The 24783-nt window shown below is 35.7% G+C and overlaps 1 protein-coding gene across 1 annotated transcript in view; it reads right to left on the reverse strand.

The window, feature by feature from the left end:
* Positions 1-24783, reverse strand: part of Foxp2 (forkhead box P2) — a 522314-nt gene that overhangs the window by 133369 nt on the left and 364162 nt on the right. Inside the window, exon 5 of the mRNA XM_027389931.2 lies at positions 22068-22157. Coding sequence (XP_027245732.1) covers positions 22068-22157 — 90 coding nt within the window. The remainder of the gene's footprint in view (positions 1-22067; positions 22158-24783) is intronic.

Raw genomic sequence — 24783 nt, forward strand, 5'->3', positions numbered from 1 at the left:
AGAGAGAGGAGGGAGGGAGGGAGGGAGGGAGGGAGGGGGAGGGAGGGAGGGAGGGAGGGAGGGAGGGAGGGAGAAGAGAGAGGGATGGAGGGAGGGAGATATGAGAGTAGTGTCTCAACTATGAGTAAGAATTGAGCAGTATAAACTCATCACACAGACATGTGGGTGAATGGACAGGAAATGACTGTTTTACATTCACAAAACATGGTTTACAACATAAAAATTAATATTTAAGGATGTCACCATGATCAAAGTAGCTAGATTCCATGACTAAAAATTATTCTGATCAAAGCAATGCAATTTCTCCAAAGACAGTAGTTCTTAGGAGATTATATTTTTAGGAAACACAAAGGAGATAAAAACAAAGCACTAAGAGTAATCATCACATTTTATGTATGATAAAGAGAATTGAAGTCCAATGACAGAATCACCTTGCATTCTCACAGATCCATTGGCACTATGTATATAAAAAACAAATACAGAATTGTTTTTACTATATGAAGTTTACTGGGGAAAAGGTCAAATATTAGAACTGTGTTAAATAGACTATTAGAAATTATACATTTCTAAGCCAGGACCAAGTTTCATTACTCAATAGCTGCTCTCAAGAATGAAGCTAATTTACATGTAAAATAGGAATACAGTCTACTCTTTAAAAGCACAATGGTAAACACACCAATTTGACAATTACATTAATATGAGTATTTGCATAATCTGTCTTCTACACCTGTTCTTAATGTGAGGCAGCTGCAGGACCGATCACATCTCACTAATCTGAATGGGCAATGGTTTCTCCATATACTACTATACTCACTTAATGTTTGGAAGCTATCTCACTTTTTAAATGTTTACTGGCATTTGAAAAGTGGTAAGAGGCAAAGCTGAAGTCAATCACACTGTTCATTTGTCTAATAGTAACCAAGAACAATTGCAATACCAAACAAGGCTATCATTACAATCCTTGCATCTTTAGTGACTTCTTTTCTCCTGCATATTGTCCTCAGGATGGGATGTATTTGTTTATATGGAAAATATTTAAGGGAACAATATTATTTGGAATGTGTTCGGAAATCACATGTATCTGCAAAATTCTACTGTAAGTAGATAATCTACAGCAAATGTATTATTGGAGAATAGAGAAAATAAATCTTTAGATCGTTGAAAAACACCTGTAATATATGTCACTGTGGAGTCTTTTGAATATTTTTCTTTGAAAAGAGAAATTCTATTAACATTTTAACATGCACATTTCAAAACTGAATAAGCAGAAGTTTAATCATTTTAAGGGTCCAGTTTGTTTTTCTGTGCAGTCACATAGTATCAAAAGGAAGTCAGTTTATCACTGCTGTGCATTCTCCCAATTCATTTCTTTAAATTACTGAGCTGGACTCTAGCTCGTGGGGTATAAGATACCCATGTAATTTGTCAACAGAACTGCCTCCCTTTAATCTTCTGTCAAAAATACGACTTGAAGGTAGAACTTTCTAAGGAAGTTATTTATTTCCTGGAAAATGAATGAGACCATGTTTATTAATGAACTGGAGAAACAAAGCAAATCTGTTTATGTTTTATTAACTACTGAAGAAGCAAACATTAAACAACTATATTCTCACTGAGCTATTTTACTTTTAGAAGAACTTGTATAAAGTTTTAACAACTACTAAACAAGTTACTGGAGCTGAGCTTCTTAATGCAGTTTCATGGTTGTTTAGAAATTGCATCAGAGAAGAGGCCACTGGTTGAGGAGAGAGCTCTCATACATCCCTATAGTAAAGACTTGGGCATCCATTTCAGTGCTGTGTGTCCTTCCCTGTAACACACAATAGGCCTTAAAAAATGGCTTCATGGCTTGTTTATTTGTCTGTTTCCTCTTTTCTCTTGTCAGAGTTATTAGAATGTGGTTGCTAATATTCTAGGAAACCAGTGTTCAATAAAGCGCAACCACCTATAAGGGGGCTGATTTCTCCTTAGAGAAAATATTGCAATTTCTTAGCAAGAATCAAGACTACTTACTCTAAGAGTATAAAAATAATTTTTATTACTATATAATTTAGGCAATAAAGCTAAGTTATAGTGATTGCGAGAAAAGCAATTTTCACAGTTCTGACCTCTATATAATTATATTTCTAAATATTCTTTATTTTATTTTTTTTCATTAAAATCCTTACCTATATAATTGAGCACACAGAGAAGCACTCTAGACAGATAAGCTTGTGTGTCATGGGGCATATGGAATATAATGTGCTGAAACTCTATTCAGATGGGTGTACATCCTATAATACTCTAGCAACACATTTCACTTAGCCACAGAGTGCTTTAACCAGAACAAGTTAGTGTGAAATTTCTAAATTTGAAAATAGTCTTGTTTCTTTGTGTTCTTAGGAGTAAGGAAAAGGCTGGCTTATTAGTATAGTTAAAATTTTGACCTGTTAAAATTTTTTTGAATACAACAAGACAACATCTTCTTTTGCTAAAAAAATAAAGCATGAGGACAATAACATTTTGGAATTAGAGACTGGGCCAAATCTTCATGATTGACAGGAAAAGGAAATGTGTCATTCAGTGAATAAGTGCTGGAGTCATACTTGGACCCCAGACTGCTCCAGTATCACTGAGTCTGGATTCTTTCCTTCACTGCACAACATGATTGGAATAATGCCAAGTGACTTACACATGGTCAAGGTCTTCCATTGCCCTGCACTACTCTACATCCTATAAATGAATCTCACTTTAATGATGAATTTAAAACACAAAATTGCATTCATTTCCCTACCACCATGAGATTGCCACAAAATGGCACACACACATTCAAGCACTATCAGTGTAAAACATATCAACAGGATGGTAATCTATTGGAATTATAGATGGAAGTTGAAATGTAGGAGAATTTCATATTTCTGTCTATCTTCCCCCTTTCTTGATATGGTATCTCAATGTAGTACAATTTGCCAGGAACTGTTTATGTAACGCAGGCTGGCCCATATTGAATGTGGAAATGATATATATAATCTACTACATAAAATTCAATTCTTTATAGATTTTGTATGTCCTGAATTATTTTGCTAAGGCATAGAACTTTGACATAATTAGTTAGTTAATTAGCATATGTTAAACAACTTACAGGGGCTGGAGAGATGTCTCAACAATTAAGAGCACTTGCTGCTCTTCCAGATGTCCCAAGTTCAGTGTATAACACAAACACTGTGTGCCTCACTAGTGCTTGCAACTCCAGATAGAGAAGGTCCAACACCATCTTCTGGCCTCTCTGGGCACCTGAATATATGGAACACACACAGACACACACACACACACACACACACACACACACACACACACCTTAAAAGAAAAGACACCTTTTTAACCCAGAGCTTATAAAAAGCTGAAAATAGTCTTCAAAACATACTCTAACTCTTACCATTATGAAAGGTCCAGCCAAAGGTTCTTCTTTTTCTCATATTAAAACATAGAATGTAAAGACTTCATAGAGCACATTTCACCCTTCCCTTTCCTTACTATCTGGATAAAGAATTTTGGTGACAGGTCCCAGATCCATTTAGCATTTTTTTCACAGGATTTACTTTTCTCAAATTTGTTTTATCACTTAGATAACTGTACATTCTGGAGTTCTATCCAAAGGACTTATGGAAACCACAAACAAAGCATCAGGAGACAGGATTCTCAAAACCTTATCCTGTTCTGCTGTAAGTGATGGCTGACTCACTAAACAGGGAAAAGAGGAACCCAATTCACTCCACAGAACAGTTTTAAAAGCCATAACTGTCAAGAAGAGTTTTTAATACCTTAAACTCTACATTTTGTTTAAAAATGGCTTAAAAGAATGGTTATTATCTTGAGTTTTATCTAGCCAGAGTGTCAACTCCCTGAGGAAAAGCACATCTTTGAATTCCCTTTGGTACCTGGTATCTGCCTAGCAACATGTCTAACACACAGGGGCATTTAGTCATAATTCTCTGAAAGGCTTATAGAGAAGTAATTTGGATACATGGAAATGTTGTACATTGTTCAGTAAACTATGTTGTGTTATTTTTGTCTGTTGTTTTTCTATTGGAGCAAGATCATTGTTTTTTATCATATGAAATTCTACAGAGGAGATAGACTTTGTAATTTATTTCTACAATACTCCCGAACTTTCATTTCATTAAATAAATGTATTCCAGCACCAGCAAACAAATGACGTGAAGGTGTGTGTGTGTGTGTGTGTGTGTGTGTGTGTGTGTGTGTGTGTGTGAACTAACCCTGCCCTTGTCTAGTAGTGTTGAAAATTATTAAATAGGAATGGTAAATAACTCCACATGATCTGTGCTTAAGTTAATATTTCTTATTTAGCTCTTTAAATGCATTATTCCCTATCAGTTAGCTCTAGAACAGGTGCTTGTTTTAAAATAATGTGTACTAGTATGACATGAATTAATGTATTTTGACCCTATAGTGATTGGAGGGGTACATCCCAGAATTGAGTAATCAATGAATGGTCCAGAGAAAGTTCAATATATGTTCCATTGTCTAAAAAAAACCTAAGGTTATCCTAATTAGAAAATACACAAGAGTCATGTGTACATTTATAATTTATATTCCTATATTTTGTGGATTGAGTTTGATGTTTAAATATGTTAAAAAGTTTTTTCAAAAATGGTGCCTAAAAGCAAATTGAGAAATGAGTTGAGTTTTATTTGTGTTTGTCCTATGCAATTAGAATGGTATATAGAGAGAAGGCAAGAAAATACACAGCAGAGAGGGATGGAAGGAATGAAGAGTCAAGGAAGAAAGGGAGGAGAGGAACATTTTATTTTTATTTTTTGAGACAGAGTTTCTCTGTGTAGCCCTGGCTGTCCTGGAACTCACTCTGTGGACCAAGTTGGCTTAGAACTCACAGAGATCCACTTGCTTCTGCCTCTAAAGTGCTGGGATTAAACATGTGTGCTGACACCACCTGTCCAGGAGAGGAGTATCTTTTTCAAAAGAAAATTAAGCTCCTGAGTACAATATATTTCCAAGATTTCTCTATTCTCTGGTACTTAGACATCACATATCTGGTTTGTTCATGGCTTTTAATTTCCTTGTCTAGTGAGATTCAAAATGACAATTACAGGTAAATATTTAAAAAAATTAAAATAAACTACATATGGGAGGAGACAGCTAAATGTCAGCATTTAAAAAAACAGTACAGAGGTAAAAATATTTGGAGGCGATAAAACAGAGGTTTGATTTGATGAACACTTACTAGATGTGCACATGAATGTTTTGGTTATGTTTTTTTCACAATTTTATGTGGAGTCTGTCATACCCCAGAATTTCCAGGACACAACCCATGAGTATAATGAAGAAGATGGGCTAAATGCATTTTAATTTAAGTCTTAATAATTACGTGAAAGCATGCAATAAATATTATGGAATGTGACTTGGTTCATTGGGGAAGAATCAGGACACAAATGCTGGTTTGGTCAGCCAGGCTCTCATATGAAATGAGGTCCCATCTTGCCTCCTCTTGAGTGTGATAGCATTCATCACAGGACATACATATGACTTACTGGTTCTTCTGTCTTTCCCAAATGAAAATAAGATAGATACGATTCATTACAGATAACTGGATGCAAACATGTAGAAGACTACAGATAGAACCAAGCCTTTCTCCCTGCACAAAACTTAAGTCAAAATGGATCAAAGACCTCAACATAAACCCAGTCACACCAAACCTACTAGAAGATAAAGTGGGAAATACCCTTGAATTAATCAGTACAGGAAACCACTTCTTGAACATAACACCAGTAGCTCAGACATTGAGATCAACAATTAATAAATGGGACCTCCTGAAACTGAGCAGCTTCTGTAAGGGAAAGGACACAGTCAGCAAGACAAAATGACAGCCCACAGACTGGGAAAAGATATTCACCAACCCCACATTTGACAGAGGGCTGATCTCCAAAATATACAAAGAACTCAAGAAGCTATTCTCCAAAACACCAAACAATCCAATTAAAAAATGGGGTACAGAACTAAATAGACAATTCTCAATAGAGGAATCTAAAATGACTGAAAGACACATAAGAAAGTGTTCAACATCCTTAGCCATCAGGGAAATGCAAATCAAAACAACTCTGAGATACCATCTTACACCTGTCACAATGGCTAAAATCAAAAAACACCAATGACAGTCTATGCTGGAGAGGATGTGGAGAAAGAGGAACACTCCTCCACTGCTGGTGGGAGTGCCAACTTGTACAGCCACTGTGGAAATCAGTATGGTGACTCCTCAAGAATATGGGAATGAGGCTACCACAAGATCCAGCAATTCCACTCCTAGGCATATACCCAAAAGAAGCACATTCATATAACAAGGACATCTGTTCAACCATGTTCATAGCAGCATTATTTGTAATATCCAGAAACTGGAAGCAGCCTAGATGCCCCTCAACCAAAGAATGGATAAAGAAAATGTGGTACATTTACACAATAGAGTACTACTCAGCAGAAAAAAACAATGGAATCTTGAAATTTGCAGGAAAATGGATGGAACTCGAAGAAACCATTCTGAGCGAGGTAACCCAATAACAAAAGACAAACATGATATGTACTCACTCATATGTGGATTTTAGACATAGATTAAGGGATTACCAGCCTACAATCCACACTGCCAGAGAAACTAGTAAACAAGAAAGATCCTAAAAGAGACAAACTTTGTCCCCTGGAGAAGGAGAATGGGTCACCATCCCCTGAGCAAATTAAGAACATGGGAAGAGGGGGGAGGAAGCTATGAGAGTGAGAAGGGAAGAAAAGGAAGGATGCAGAGGTCATGAGGAAGCAGAAATTTTGAGTAAGGTGTAGATTAGACGAAAGGACATATGACAGGTAGGATTTTAGTTGGGGGGTGGTAGAGGAGGAAGGGAGGGAGAAGGGAACTGGCATCGTCAGGTAATTCAATCTTGTTTGTAATTCAAATATATAAAAAATAAAAAATATATGTATAAAAAGATACATCAGAAAAGGAAAAAAATAATGTTAGCAAAAACAGGTTTTGTAGTCTGACAAGGGAAATTGGATCACAGGTTCCTGGGAAATTTCCTAGAGCTTTCTGGCTTTCAAATTTTTGGATTGAAATAGAGACAGTGCAACAAACTTGTGATTTGTGTGGGAATTAAATATCAGATCACATGGACAAAGTTATTGGAAGCAAGAATTTAGTAGGAACCTAGTCTTTCAGAGGGTAGATGTCAGGACGGTGCATTCACTGGTGTGCTACATGATTTTCCTTTTAGCTCCTGTGCTTGCTCCCAATACAGATTTCTCTGGGGAAACATGAAGGACCTATGGAATGTGTTTCTCATCATCTGGATAGTTAAAGAAAAGCTAGGACTTTAAGTTTTCCAGAGCTTTTTAATACAAATACGACAAATGAAAACCTTTTTGTCCTTCCTTGTTTAAAGTTCAGGTCCCATGACTGTTTACACCCAACACCTTTAAAGTACACTTGTATTTCTGCTTGCAAAGTTTGCAAAGGCTTCAATGATTCAAAGCAGCTTGTGTCTGTCCTGTTGTTCAATTATGTTCCATTAGGATGCCTCACTAGAGTGCTTATAGTCACATTTTAGGTGTGGACTTCTAGAGAGAGGAACCATTATAATACGAACTAGTTTTTTAATTGTAACTAAAACTAAAATCCTAAAACCTAGTGTACTTCAATCTTATTAGTGCATGTGGTGTGTATGTGGTGTGTGTGTGTGTGTGTGTGTGTGTGTGTGTGTGTGTGTGTGTGTGTAAATCTTGATCAAATCAATAAAGCCTCTTGCCACTAAAATATCTCATTGTATATATCAGCTTAATTTACATAACTCTAGGACCCAGTATATCAGTACTAGCTAGTTTGGCAAACAGTTGGTAATACACTTCTGGGAGTCTATCCCATAATCCATTTCCCCCTTTCTCTACTTTAAGAAATCTGACTTCGTTTATTGTGACAAAGTGACTCAATAAAGAATAAGCTGCATAGACTACTAAAATGACAGGTGTTGGCACAGTGTGACTTCTGAGAAATTTCCTTAGTAAAAGAGGCAGAGACAGCTGCCCAGATATTTCTTATGCTTTGCATTTTCTAACTCACTTTCCTATTCCTTCTACCTGGACCATGACAGGATAGCAGGATAAACAGCAGTCTTCTTGTGACCATGAAGACAGAAGCCACATGGAGCAGAGCATGGGGCTAAAATCTTGGCCCCCTGCCATTCTAGAGAACCCATGCAAATTAGCTCTGAAGTGAGCCACCTCTACACTGCTTGTCTGTCAGCTTCACTACACAATGTATTCCTAGCTGGAGTAGCTGATAGCTTTACAGCAAATGTAGATACTTTCTCAGTAGATCATAAAGTTAATATAATCATTTCATAAATTATAGAATGACAGATCATGTTGAGAGTATATATCAGTTCTTTTTAAAATTTTATTACTTTTACAGACCCCCGCCAACACACAGCTCCACTCACTCCCCAAGGATAGTGAAGCCTTTCACGGGGGATCACCAAAGTCCATCTTATCCTTTGGGGGAGGGTTTAGGCCTTCTTTCAGGTATCTGGGCTGCAAAAGTATCCCTCCATAAGGAATCAGCTCCCAATGTCCATTTGTACACCAGGGATAAACACTGGCTCCAATGTTAGAGGTCCCATAGACTGCCCAGGCCTCCTAGCTGGCACCCACATTCAAAGGGCTTGGTTCAGGCCAATGCTGGCTCCCCAGCTTTAAGACTAGGGTCTCCGTGCTCCCACTAAGTCAGGTTAACTGTTTCTGTGGGTTTCTCTAGCATGGTCTTGGCTCTTTTGTTCATCCCTCCTCCCTCTCTACAAATGAATTCCAGGAGTATGTATCAGTGTTTAGCTGTGGGTGCCTGTTTCTTCTTCCATCAGCTACTGGATGAAAGCTTTAGAATGACAACCAAGGTAGTCATCAATCTCATTATAGGAGAAGGGTATCAAAGGCATCCACTCCACTACTGCCTAGATTCTTAGTTGGGGTCATCCCTGTGGATCCCTAAACACTTTGCTACTGCCAGACCTGGCTCCTCAATTCCTGGTGGGAGTGCCAACTTGTATGACCACTTTGGGAATCAGAATGGTGGTTTCTCAGGAAAATGGGAATCAATCTATCTCAAGATCCAGTAATTCCTCTCTTGGGCATATACCCAAAGAATGCACATTCATACAACAAGGACATATGGTCAGCTATGTTCATAGCAGTATTGTTTGTAATAGCCAAAACCTGGAAGCAAACTAGATGCCCCTCATCCAAAGAACAGATGGAGAAAATGTGGTGTATTTACACAATGGAGTATTACTCAGTGGAAAAAAACAATGAAGTCTTGAAATTCGAAGGCAAATGGATGGAACTGGAAGAAAACATACTGAGTGAGGTAACCCAATCACAGAAAGACAAGCATGGTATGTACTCACACATATATGGATATTAGACATAGAGCAAACGACTATCAGCCAACAATCCACACCACCAGAGAAACTAGGAAACAAGGAGGACAAGTTCTTAACATTTGAGAAATCCCTAAGTATTAAGTGCCATTCTATAGATTTCCAATGTCATTTTATTTAGCGGCCTTCTTTCTTTTACTACAATAAGAAAAGTCTCTATAATACTTATTGAGGACAGAAACCCAGTTAGTATTAACAGATGAAGCAGTGTATTACATTACAAAATAGTATATGAATATCAAAAAACAGAAGATGAGTTTGAAAACATTTACTTAATGATAAACAAGAATCAATTGTCATCATATTAGTGTATTGTATACTATCTAGCCAGGAAAACAATTCTTAGAAGTGTTATTTTCAAAACAGATTGTCTAATGGAACAAAGACAAAAATCTCTTAGTGACATGTGAGGATCTGGGCATATCATCCCAGAGCATATCATCCTAGGAGAGCCAAGATAGCTTTCAAATTTATATAGAAAAAGGAAACTGAAAAGTAAATTCTTGTGATTACTTCCTTGGATGAATGGAACAGTCTCAATATATTCTGATTGAAAAAGTGTGGTCTAGTTCACAGAACTTAATTCAAATACTCTAGCTTGATTTGGCATCCACCATGCATTAACTGTTGTGTTTGGGGGGAAATTATAAGCATGGACAGAATCCAGAATTTTACCTCCAAGATTTAGAATCTTAGAACAAGCTGAAAAAGAAGCCAAATGTCTATAATAAAACATGGTATAATCCATCATGGTAATTACAATGATAAAAGTGTGATACACGTTCTGGAAGCACACATGTGCAATGGGTAACAATGAAAATTCCAGGAGGGAAGGCTGTGAAGTATGTGAAAGCCTTTGACATCTAGGTAATGGAAATGCTCTTCTCAACTGGTGGAGAATTAGGGAAGGAAGTAAAACAGATGTCAATATTCATATGACTCATGGCACCCTTCAAAATACACAGCATGTGAGACATAAATATTTGCAAATGATTAAATAGTATGCGTGGAAAGTAGTTCAGTATTAAGCCACATGTCATTCCATGATGTTTCACCAAGAGCCCTGTGTCTTCTGTTGAGAGATTAGAGTGGGAATTTTCACATTATCAGAGCAGAGGATATGACTCTGTCAGATTAGAAGGGATTAATGGTTAGAGACTGTAGGATAAGATCAGGAGAAGCTGATAGGAACACTAAGCATGACAGTGAAAAACAAATAATTTGAGTTAGAAACCTGTTAGTCTGGCTTGAGATGTTTCAGTAGGCAGTTGAGAGTCTAAGAGAATAGTGGGGCTTGATTGGGTTATTTATGGACACAAGTCTATAGATACCATATGTTTATGCAAAACCTAGATTCAGACATTGCAGGCATTGGAAAATGGAAGATAAACAAGGCAACCTTGCTCTTAAGGAGTTTATAGTGGCTATGATTCAGCTGCATATATTCAATAAAAGTAAGAAAAAAGATGCGTGTGTGTGTGTGTGTGTGTGTGTGTGTGTGTGTGTGTGTGTGTGTGTGTGTGTGAGTGTGTGTGAGTGTGTGTGAGTGTGTGTGTGAGTGTGTGAGTGTGTGAGTGTGTGTGTGTGTGTGTGTGTGTGAGTGTGTGTGTGTGTGTGTGTGTGTGTGTGTGTGTGTGTGTGTGGATTGATGGGGGGATGTGTGCATCTATATGGTGTGATGTGTAAGGGAGGTGTGTGTATGTATGTGTGTGTGTGGTATATGTGGGTGGATTGTATGGGTGTGTATGTGTATGTGTGTGTTGGTGGGGTGAGTATTACATCCGAGAGACTTCATAGTTTAGTTATGAACAGGTATTTAAAAGTTGACACTTTTTGAAGAAATGAGTTTTTTTCCTTAAGTTTTCTGATAACAAAAGCAAGCTTACTAGGGATAATGGATATTAGCTGAGGCCATTAGGATGCAACCTTTTATTATTTGTCTGTTTTTTTTTTTTACTCAGTATAATAGAGAATACATTTATCATTGATAATTTCATGTGAGATGCTGTACTAGTGCAAATAAAATTGTGATATTATTGTCAGAAATGGTTTTTGAAAAGAATGTATTAGAGTGACATCTCAAGAAGCTTGACTATGACTGCTTTTTCTTCAGCTAACATTCAAAAAAGAAATCCACAGAATAAGCAAAACATGCACTGCTGTTGAATTAGGAGGCAACCTAAGACAAACTAAGCTCAGAATATATTTATCTGGTTGGAAAGCAGGTGGCTGGGGTTGTGAGTTGTAGAGTGTAAGCCTAGCACATGTGGAGCCCTGGGTTCAGTATCTAGTACCACAAAAACCAAGTTTGGTGGCCCAGGCCTGCAATCCTAGCATCTGAGAGGTGAAAGCAGGCAGATCAGGATTCAAGATCATCTTTGGTCTCATAGCAAGTTCAAGCCTGTCTGGCTATGTGGCCAAAACAACATAAAAGCAAAAAAGAAAAAAGTCTTGGAGAGATGTTTCTGACACAGAATATTACTGGAATTCAAGTTCAATTGTTCTTATTTACAGAGAAACATTTTCTATTCAAGAGAAAAAGGAAGTTTTGGGTTCTGACTCAGCCTCAGACCATCTGAGTAGGAATTCCCTGGAGAGTTTTGGGCCTCTTGATTTTCAATCCTGTCACCTCCACGTCCCATTAACTCTCGAGACTGAGCTGGAATGCATTAGAAAAGGTTTTCACACAGTATCTTAGATTTGAAAACCATTGTCCTAAATGTTTCGAAGACTCTTTATGGAAGTTATCTCAGCTGTTGATGATGGGAATTTCAAGCCCACAGATAAAGGGGAGCTTCTCAATGACAGTGAGCCTTGGGCAAATGACAACAACTCTGTCCAGTTTTATTATGAATTAATGTTTTAAATGCCCACTCCATGATGGATCTGTAGGAAGAAGAGTGTAGACAAAATCTGTCACTTGTGTTCTTTTTTCAGTGTTTTTCCAGACACAGTCTATCTAAGAATTTAATTTAATCTTTCTGTGATACAACATACTTTCCTCATGTCAGCACATCATAATGTTCACTGTGTTCCTTGGTTTGTCACTTGAGAACGTGCAGTAGCACCAGCAGTGGAAGATGTCAAGGTGGCAGCTTTTACAGCAAGGCAAGTGTTAGCATTCTAAGTGTAAGAATATGGTGTGCAAAGGAATTCTGTGTTATTCAAATGCTTAACCACTTGCTAAACAGGTTCTATGTGGATTGTAATAAAACTAAATTACAAAACCTTAAAAAAAAAGACAGAAAATACCGACATGCTGTGAGTCACAGCTGGATGTTATTTCACTCTTCAGCTGAAATCTAGACACAGGATTTCTATCTGGAAGGGTTAAGACCTCAAAGAGGAACCCTAGGGCAAAACTAGTCAGTAACTGGTAGGTATGGAAACAAAGGCTCCAATCATTTATCACCCTTCTGTGAGGCCTCTGTGCTCTTAAGTCACAGCCTTACCCTGTACCCTTAAAGACAACTCAGAAAATTTTCACTAAGACTTCTCAGATAATTTATGAAAGCCAGTTGAAATTCATAATTAAAAAGGGAGATTATACAAGGTAATGAAGGCTCTTAACTCTATATACTATATCAATGCTGAAAGTAATGGGAACTTACTTGGTTGCATTGAATGCTCCCAGCTAGTAACAGCTAGTAGATCAGAGCTTTAAAATTCCTGGCTGTTTAAGACCCATCTCATTATTTGAATATGCTTCCAAAGTTCCTATGTCTGATTCCTGCATAATTTTTCTAGCTATGACACACCCAAATACACCAAGAGGCTGGGCAGTGTGCTGACCTCTTCCACAGAAGACCTAAATCTCCTGAATTTGCTATCACTAATGCTGCTCCACCTGTCTATTCGACGTGGACTCACTGATACAGGTAAACCTAGGATATCTTTAAAATTTTGGATTTTTAAAAGATCAAGATGAACAATGGGGAAACTTCTATGGAATATTGTAAAAACAGTTGTTGTGTAGCACTTTGCATAGAACCATGGTACTCTGCTAGAGAAGGAGAACGGTGTTTGAAAGGAGGGCTGAACACCCTCACGAGAAAGTTCTGAAATGAAAATTTCTGGACTTTTCAGTTTCCTGAAGACCCCAGGATACACACCGTGTAAATGTCAAGGGTCTACTGTAATTATTTTTCATGGGTAGTTTCTTCCTATCTAAACAAAGAGTGCAATTTAATTTTTTAGAAAACCAGTATATTATAACAATTTATTATCATTCTTTTAGTGCTTTTGAGAAAAGTACCTTAGTCCCCAATCACAGTTTAACATAAAACTCAAGCTACATTCTTACAATGAGCCTATATGATTTTCACATTAAGTTAGTGACTAAATACTTTTGAAAGACCAATTATTATACATTTGTTTGATATTTTTCAATTCTGTGATACCAAATCCAGCATTAGTATAACAGATATAATTTACATTGCAAAAAGATACCATTAGAAGAGCTGGTCACTAATATAACTGTCCTGAGAAATCACAGCTTGGATATTCATTTTAAAGTTTTGGGAGAATTACTAAAGACTTACTAAATGATCGCATAACTCTAGTGATCTATATGTTTCATAAATTTAAGTAGGGGGATATTTCTAGTATCATGAAAATGATTCGAGGTCTAGATTCTTCTAAGTCACAGACAGAATCAAGAACAGGGTTACTTTCATACTAAAACTATATCTTAAATTTTTGTTACAGAAACTCTTCATTGGATGAAATAAAATAATAATAAAACACTGGACACTGACTCATAAGAATCAACACAATTTCATCATTTACGGATAAAATTATGACTAGAATACTCTTTAGGATTAAGTTAGAATTAGTTATAATTTTTTCCTTCCTACGCATGAGATCAAAGGAACAGAAAAGATTACATGATGAACACATAGCAAAGGAAGAAAGAATACAGCAGAGAAAATGAAGTAGCCGGGTGGCATTTAGGAAACTTAAGTGCAGTGCAGCACACAGGCTGATAGATAAGAATAGAATCCACATAGGAAACAAAGCCTTAAATGGAAATGAAATTCTAAATAATTTTGCTTTTTGTCTTTAATCGTGTACTCAGACTGTTCATCATGCTGTCATTCAGTTGAGCTTATACAACACTTCCAAACATCTTAAGATAAAATTCAAAGCCTAAGTCTTAAATCCTATGGAGAGGTCCCATAACAATATTAGTGTTTTATTCTTTTCTTTCTTTCTTTCACTTTAGCTAAGGTAGAGAAGGCCAGGGAATATGTACTTAGAATCCTAACAGATTACAGAAAGAAACAAGTACCTGCGTAGTTAAGGAAGGAGAAAACCTAACCTCCGAGAAAGCAATTTTCTACCATATTTAATTTATGCTATATGAATTTTCTTTTGCAGCAACCTGAGAAGTAAAGGTGCATTTATTAATTTCTTTATTTTCTTGTGAACATTAATTTGAAAGTACAATGTTCCCATTCATTATTGCCCATATTGGCCTTGCTGATCTTAAAAATTACCTGCAATCTATATAAAATGGGGAATAAAAACATCAACATTTAATTTAATTAAACACTGTACTGTTTTTTTTTTTTTGGTAGGCATAGTTTTCCACACCAGACAAACCTTGTTTTTGAAAAAAATTTTCTTTTCCTGATCTTCCTCAATAACTCAAATTCTAAGGTGATTGTTCTGTTTTCCTTTATTCTTCATTTTGCGTCTTTTCTTGAATATACCCCACACCCACTGTTATATACTGTCTGGCTAGCCATAACATGAACAAACTTCCATTGCAACTGCAACATGCTTCAAAAGTCATAGTGCTCTAACTACATGGAACTAAATAGCCATGGACTAAGTCCTTTGAAACTGTGAGGCAAGCATAGATTCCTTCATTTCAGTTGTTTCTTTAGAATTTTTAGCATTATTATTGTTATTATTATTATTATTATTATTATTAGAGAGAGAGAGAGAGAGAGAGAGAGAGAAAGAGAGAGAGAGAGAGAAAGAGTTAGATGTGTGTGGATGCTCCAGAAAAGCGATTCAGTCTCCTGACCTGTTTTGATGGTAGCTATGAGATACAAGGGGATGCTGAAAACCAAACATGGTTCCATTCTTCACCTCTAAGTCATATCTCTGGTCTCACTTCAGTTGTTTTTGTTGGGCATGTAGTCACAGCCACAAAAAGTAACTAAAGCAAGCCTTTCAGCCCATTCTTATTTTTGTGATATGGCATTTCTATGCTACTCAGACATTACTACCTACTTCCACTGTTAATTAGGTCTCAAAATTTCCTCTCTCATCATCTTTGATGATATCAATTAAAATTTGCTCCATCAAAATGCCCATGCTTTATCTCAGTAATGAATTCCTTTTCTTCAAAGCCAACTCTGTGTGTGTGTGTGTGTGTGTGTGTGTGTGTGTGTGTGTGTGTGTGTGTGTGTGTAGTACTAGGTGTTGAGCCCAGGGTCTTGCATATGCCAGGAAAACTCTGAACTACAGACCTACATCCCCAGCCCAACTTTTATTTTCTATACACCCAACATAGAAAACTTTTGTAAACACCTCCCTGATAAAGCAGCCTAATTGACAATTTTTTTCAGCCTCTGATTTTCAAATTTTTGTGCCACATCCTCTCTGTCCCAAAATCTAGTATTTTGGATATAAGTCTTAGTATGATTTTAAGTGTATCATAATAAGTCCCTGAGGAGTAGTAACACGATAATCACATAATCCATACAGAATAAAAGGAGGGTTCTTTCTTTCCCCCCAACTTCACTCTCACAGATGACAATCTTATCTGAATGAATGGCTTCACCACATGTTCATTGATGTCCTTTTTTTTATCCAAGGACTGAGCCAGGCATTAGATTGGAGTTGAAAATTCATGATTCCTGTTTTGGTTCCTTTTCTCTTTGCTGTGTTAAAGAACTCTAACAAAACACAACTTAAGAGAAGCATTTATCCTGATTCACAGTTCCTGGTCATAGCCCATCATGGCAGGGTAGGCATGGCAACAGGTTCATGAGGATGGGCATATTGTGCCCACAGCTGGGAGGCAGAGAACATGAACTCTGGTGATTAGATACCTTCCTCCTTTATTTGCAAATCTGGTCCCAAGCCCACTTTAATAAACCAAATCAATACAATTCTTCACAAGCAGACCCAGAGGCTAACCTAATTAAATAATCCCTCAAAGGTATTCCTGGCAGCCTGTCCACTAGGTGATTCTAGATACTGTCAAGTTGACAGTCAACACTAACCATTACTTCTTGCTGCAACAGGGCAGTCTAGTTGGAGAGAAAAATATTAACTGGAGTTGTATTCCATCAATGTGAAACACACAAACCAGAGTAACCTGTAACAGATGACATCCCTGGCAGTCCCTAAACATTCACAATTGCTTTTTTCAAATTAAGGAACTTTTTTTTAGCTCATTAGAATTGTTTGGAATAGTGAAAAGTGATGGATGAATGGCAGAAACTGTACTATGGCATATACGTCCTAGATCTAAATGGCAAGGTCTTGGAGTCTATTGCAAAGATGATGAATTATTAACCTAGTGCCTAAGTATTTATGCTATACAAGATATCCAGTATTCTTTTTATTTTACTCAACAATTTTTCAGGATTTTATTTTCCACTGTTGAGATGAGTTAATGGGATCCAAACAATTAAGTGTCTGACCTCTTACTGATGCAAGGCAAATTCAAGATGGAAACTTGTTCTTTCTTCCTTCTCCATGCCATGAGTTGACCTTATGGGGAACTTTCCACACAATGCACTTGGAGCTGATAGGTTAGACACCCCAGATATTATTCTATAGGAGGTCAGTTTCAAGCAGCATGCTCACCAGTGGAAACATATGCTAGTTAAAGAATGGTTTTAATTTCGACCTGCCTCTTCAGGATGCCTTTCAGAACAGTTTTCTACCAGGATGGAAATCAAAATAATACAAGCATGGGCTAGTGCATGCATAAATTAAACCTTTAGTCATTTTATGATCAAGATGCAATGTACCTGTCTCATTGCATGTTTTGTAGAGACAAAGACATAGCAGGGAAAACTGTCTAAATTTATTTTCAGGTTTTCTATATCACAATGATTTCTGTTAGTGAAACTATACAAAAATTTTCAAATAATACTGTTTATCTGAGAAAATATTCCAAATTCTTACAATTAGAACTGATGTTTAAAATGTTTAATTTTATGTTTTACTAATACATAAGTAGAATTTTGTTGTTACCTAAAGCATCCTCAGTCATGTCTAGTTCTGTGTCCCATAAAGTTAGTATTTTCCCAAAAGTTTATTACTAATTTGAAAATCAGAACATTTCTGCCTTATTCCTGATGTTTGGCAGAGAACATGAATTAGTGAGTAGTTGGTTATAGAATGAGAATGCATTTTTGCTGCTGATGTGAATTTTACCAATTTTTGATTTGAGGGATAAGAACATGGGATAAATGATGCTAAATTGCATTATATCACAACATTTAAATGTAGGTTGCAAAAACATATCCAGAAGAATATATTTTTGTGTAGCAATAAAGCAATTTATAGTATTTTTGCCTTCCATTTAATGAAATATAAGGCCCTTGGATGTTAGAAAGTGTTTTATTAGAACAATAATTTCCTAACACATGAGATTTAATCATTTGATTCCAAAGCATTTTCTGGTTGTGTCATGCTAGTAAGTGGATGTTTTGGTCCTTGAAATAATCAGGTTAAAAAACTCAAGATGTCCATCATTTTCTTAAAAAAATAAAACATACCTTTGTTCATGACATTTTATATTTAGCTAATCTGTCCAGTGTCTTTAAGAATGTCAAGAGACTTCTTCACATTTGTGTAATGATTTTGGGACAGAGTCAGAATAAGACTCTTCTGGTGAATTCACTTTTGCTTTCAACTCTGCTACTCTTTCATTGTTAAGGCATACTTATAAAAATTAATAATTTTAATCACCTACAGAACACAGATATTTTATATGAGATCTGAACCTTCAGGGAAGGTGTGATTACAATGTTGTATACTGATATTTATCTGAGAGAGCATAGCAATGGCATTTACCTTAAATTTACGTCTCTGCACTGCACAGCTGTTGGAGAACCACAAGTCTGTCTCATGGCTGTAAACGTAACAAGAACAATAATGCGACCGGTTTTCAGATCTAAACTAAATGAAGTAAATATGTCAAAAGCTAGATATTGTTCATATATTTCACAAAAATACTAACTTTCAGGATTTTGAAGTGTGCATGAATACTGTGTGTGTGCTTATCCCTCATAACATAAAAATTCATTTCATGAAATTGAAACCATTAAATACTTTTGTCGGCTATGTTTCCTCACTATGGATCACTATAAGTATATCATGTGTCAGCAATGCAAGTAATAAAATCAAATAAAGCACATGTAAAAAAGAGATCATAATCTGCTTTTTTAATAAGATTGTTTTCTGGGACGTAGTAAAAATGCAAGATGTTTAGGTGAACATCAGCTGCCTTGTGCATCTCAATGTTTGTAAGTTATTTGTCAGTATCATGTAACAGATAAAGTTACTGCCTGGACCTATTTAATTGGGTCATCATATAATGAATAGAACGTATAAAATATTTTAATCATAAATATTCAGATACAAGGGAAACTGAGGTCATGACTAAAACTGGTAATGAAGCTGATCATAGGTTTATTTCCTTATTTAGTACATGTGCTAATATCTATTCCATCTCTATCATGGAAATGGGAAAACATAAATGAAAGGAAGCAGAATATGAACACTGCTCTGACAAAAACTGATGGTATCGTTCCACCTTTCAAATCTGCCCCCACTTTTTAATAATTCAACAAATTCAGGTGAACGTTAAACAAGCATCTGCATATTGTTCTTGTGACTTGAACCATCAAAGAATTGTTATCAGACCTTAATTTTATTTCAGACTTTGTAAAACATCTGCTTGAAAGCTAATTTTTTAATTGATAATAATAAAAAAGCATCTGTTCTGGTCCTCCAAGGCATTATGACTGGCATGTCAGGAAGCTCTGTTGCTCATGAGCATCAAATAGCATGCCTTGCAAGGGTGCTCAGCTTTTTCAATTAAACTCTAGAAATTTAAAATATAATACATATCAACTATATGAAAAAAAGTTTTGTTAAACTCTGAGTTATTAGGAAAAAACAAGACTATGAGACTATAAAGTGACATAAAGACACTTTAAAATATTAATTTCATATCACATGATTAAAAATTCTAGCAAATACATTCCAGTTTTGAAAACAAATACAATTCATGTTAATAATATTTGCAGAGGCCAAGATGAGTGTTGACTAATAACTCTGTTTAAAAATAGATGTATAAGCTAGTATGGAATACAGCTACATTTTGATTAGACTTACAATACAATCTCTTCATGTCTACAACTGCTAAGCTTATCAAGTACCATGAAATATTAAAATTTCTGCTTCACATTGTATTAATTACAGTGCGTATTTTGGGGAAAAAGTAAGTCTTCATTAGTTCTAATTTCTCATTCATAAACAAATGACTTCTCATTCCTGTGACATTTTACATAATCATCCCACTACAGCAACACATGAAACTAAAGCATTGTGGTCTTACAGTCTACACCATGGAGCAGATTCATATGGTCATGAAACACAAAATACAGGTGGCACAAGGATAAGTTCCAGTATGGTTAGCAGCTGCAGTTGCTAAATACTACAATGATTTTTACCAGCCTTTCATGATGAACCAAGGAAATGGAGGATTTCTGCTCAGCACTGATTTATGTAACAGTTGAGACATGAACAAAGTCATATTTCAGAGCCACATTGTACATGTGAATAAAAGAAATAAATAATAATGAAATAAGTTAAAAATCATATGCATTTTAGTTAAGCAGAGTATCAAACACTGACTTGTAGTTTAACTATAACATAAAAAAGAAATAAAAAAAAAACTAGAGCCAAATTGTTGGTTCCATAGACACCCTGATACCCAGCAAGGAAAGACACATCTACTGACTGAGCATTGAAGAGGAAGAAGCAACTGAAAATCCTCTATGATGTCAAGAAATATAAAATATAAATTCGATAATAGTACTATCTGACTTTCAAAACAGTAACTTCTTTCCAATCCTTGACTTATGTTGTCAACATCAAAATCACTTCTTTCCACACTAAAAAGAAAGTAAAATTCCCTCCCTGAAGCTATACTGGAGGTCTGTGCCCCATGTGCTGTCTTCTTTCATTCTGCTGTATGGAATGTCCCTGTTACGTCAAGCAACAGAGTCTCATGGAGTCAGATAACTCTGACAGTGTTGCACTCACTGTGGTAACTAGGACAGAGATATGATTGATGGTGACAAAACGTCCTCCCCAAGATTCCTCATTAATTAAAACAAAATACTATGGAATTTTTCTAAAGATAGAAATGATGAAAATAATCTCAAATTCTGGAAGTTTCCATGAGACATTTTTGCTTTTACAGTCATTCCAGAAATGTGGCCCATAGACACTGTTTGAGTTCCTTGTAGTCTTATCTTTCTTCTCCTGCAACCAAGGACCTTTTTCCAAAGAAAATGTGCTTTCATATCAGCTTTTCTTAGGGCCTATGCATTTTTTTTATAATAGATTTCTGGCTTATATGGATCAGTAGTCCTTTGTTTTCTTAATAGAATCTAAGACACAGAACACCATCATATGAAAGTTAGATGTTAACCTCTGTGAACATACATAAACATGAAAAGTTAAAGTCATTAAAAAGAGAATATCTTGTTAAAATAAAGCTACTTGAAATGACTGTGTGATCAATAACAAAGCTTGCCTTACTAGACACAAATATATATAAAACAAATATTTCAGGAGAAAGTATTGTTTATTTATATAAAAGCTCTGAGAAACCTTGTGAGAGATGTCACTCCAACTCCACATTCTACCTACTGGGTAACCTGATTAATATATTTTGCCCCAAGGAAATGCCCCATATATCTTGGTTAAGAGACTACATGTAAATGGTTATATTTATGTAACACAACTTTTTTTAGCATGGATAAATACATCACTTCCCCTGGACAAATAGAGTAAGGAAGGCCAACAAACTCCAGAATGTGTTCTTATAACTGTAGCAAAAGTAACAGGTCATTGGCAAACTCACAGATTTTTTTCTTTCAATCAGGGAGGATTTATGCATTTGTCACTTGTCACTTAAACATTACTGCAGAGCTTTACCTAAGACTGTTTTGCTTCCTTCCACACCATTTCACCATGATTTTGCTTTACTTTTCATATTTTAACCTACTAGTGAATAAAACACCATTAAAATCACAAAAGAATTTACACAAAATATTTTATGTCTGCATGAACTAAATTCCTAAATATTTTTTTCCACAGAATGAACTTGGAAACTTTTGGAAATCTATGCTAATAGTATGTGTAAAGACCCCTTTACAAAGATCCCATGAATTCTCTTTTGGAGCTAATATTACATGTATATGCAAATACTCTATTTTCATATATAAATAGAATGTGCTTTGCACATCTGTCATTATTGTTGTGAAAATCATTAAGATCAGGTCTCAAGGACAGACATGCATTACCAACCTGCAATGGCCTCTGTTTGTCACTGCTCTTAGGAGATTTCAACCCACTTGTTTGCTGCTGTAACAGAAGTTGTCTTGCTGCCTGGAGAGCCTGAGAGGAAAAAGGAGAAAATTGCTAAATATTTTTAAAACTTGGAATGGCTTTTCAGTAGTTCCTTACTTAACATAAATGAGGACCATCAACCTTCTCCTTTTTATTCCATCATTATTCCTTTTTCTTCTGATATGTAAAAAAATAATCACAAAACATACGCAGACACATTTATTCAAAATTGTGCAGATGCATGTAATCCTGCAGGACATAAATCTAATTTGTTGAAAGTGCTTCAAGAAGAAAAAAACCACAAACTGCATCAATAACCTCATTTCCACATTTCCACAGAACTTAAGTCTGAGTGTTCCTAAAATGCCCCCTCCCTTTCAAATTATCGTTCAATTTGCATTTTCGTATTGCAATTTTGAAGCAAAAGCAGTAGACTTCAAGTGTTACCGGAAGCTGTAATTAAATTTGACAAATCAACATCAGATTATCTTGAAAGTGAATTAATAAGGATTTTCACTAAGATTAAAAACACTTTTTTTGTACTTACAACTCAAGGGGGGGAAACCCCTCTCCTTTGACAAAATAAAGTGCAGTTTTAATGCCAAATAAAATTGAGTGGGTTTCATTTGCATTCTTAGCAAAATCAGAGAACAAAGAAATTACCACTCAACCAATCAGGTTTGTTTCTGTCTGTGACAGAATACCAATCAAAATAGAAGATGTTTTCATTTATTTTTATGTTTTCTTACTCACTCAGGAAAAAAAAAAAACAACATAAGAAAGTAATGTAAGCATGCCTTTTCCTAGAGAGGGGACAGATTGGTGAATGGACTAAAAGACTTACATAAACTAGTGCCAGAAACTAGAATATATTTTACATTATTTAAAGGGCTAGCACCATTAAATTAATACTAACAAAAGTTTATGAAAGCTCCTTTTATTTAAATTTTAATTATTTTTTTCTGGAGAGCTGAGTTCCATGAACAGAAGTGATGAAATATTTTGGATATATAAATCAGTCACTGTTATTCACTGTTTCAGAATACAAGATAATTTTTTTCCATTGTGGAAAAAAACACAGATCAATATTCTCCTGTAATAATTAAGATTCTGAGCTGATAATAAGTACAATTTTGATTGGGATCAATGATATGGTTTCTGAGTGAGTTTCTAGTATCCATGACAACAGTTGCTTTGACAAGATGTGCATATGGCTTTACACGCCAGCTGGTGTGAACAATGTTTGAACTACTGCATTGAGATGCTGAGCAAACAGAAAAAGTTGCCACGTCTTAACCCTCAGGGAAAGCAGTCATCCCCTGATCAATTATGAAAAGACAGAGAAAGGGCTGCTACAGTCTGGCTCCAAGCAAGTTTTCTGAGAAGGCAGGCAGACACAGAAGCCAAAGTAAACAAACTGGATGCACTGGCACCCTCTCCTAACAGCACTGATTTGTCTTCCCATAGCAGGATCTAGCACCTTTGTCAAGCGTTGCTTTTGCATTTGAAAGCACACTTGCACATAGTGATGATTTTTCCTTTTGGGGGTGTGTGTGTGCTTAAAAAAACTTTTCAAGTAATTACAACTCAAACTAAGCATTGCTAAGGATGGCATAAGTCAGTGTCAGTGAGATTAAGCAACTTACACAATTCAGTATGGGAATAAACTAAAAAATTAATTACATAGTCATATTATTATCATAGCATTCACTGGAAAATTCCACTCAAAATTTTATGATATACATTTGCCCTTTCAATTGCAACCTAAAAATAACTATGAGAAGCAAATTTCAAACTGATATTACTATGGTGTGGCTTGAGCTATACTTGTTAAAACTTAAAAACAGAAAAACAATGAAAACAATTACTTTCCACATGTGCTCCTCTTTGAGGTCTCTCTCCCTTATATCTGTGTGAAATGTTGTTTTCCTTATACTTCTCTAATAAAAATTGTTTAGAATCTTAGAACAAAAATGATCCACACTAAAAGCAACCTTAGATATCATAAAATATGATCCCTTCATTTTGACAAATTGGCAAACAATAAGGTCTAAATTGTCATTTGCTTTATGGCCATAAAACTATTTATGAATGCTTTGTTCAAGGTCACTGGCTTCAAGAATAGTGTGCATTTCAGTGTGCCATAAGACCTCTATTCTGTCAAAGAAATAAATCTAAATTAACAATGAATAAAATTCTAAGAAAATACCTAATACAACAATGAATTACATTCACTTGTAAAGATGGCAATTCCATTTTTTAAGAACTTACAAGAAAGACTTTATAATCCTTTTATACTTGAATTTTAAAGTTAGTATAATAGGTATCACAGAAAGAAGGCATACTTATTTATAGATAATTATCCATTTCTTACACACCCCACTGAAGCCTGATAGATCTCTAAACCTTTGCAATATCCTGGTCACCAGGTCAGTCATTACTAACACAATTTCAAAATTCTAGAGCTAGACAAAAATCTTAGAGTATGTCAATTCTAGGTTTCTCTTTTTGCAGACAAGTAACTGAAGAATCAATTCCCCAGTCACTGGACTAACAAACATCTCAAAGCAGTAAGAGAGCCCAATCAGTCATTCGTGTGGTTCCTAAGATTAGGGTTCAATTTTTTAACTTTACTTGCATTTCTGAATTGTATCTCTCTATCTCAACAGCAACA

The sequence above is a fragment of the Cricetulus griseus genome (genome assembly GCF_003668045.3).
Source record: "Cricetulus griseus strain 17A/GY chromosome 1 unlocalized genomic scaffold, alternate assembly CriGri-PICRH-1.0 chr1_0, whole genome shotgun sequence".
NCBI classification, from domain to species: Eukaryota; Metazoa; Chordata; class Mammalia; order Rodentia; family Cricetidae; genus Cricetulus; species Cricetulus griseus.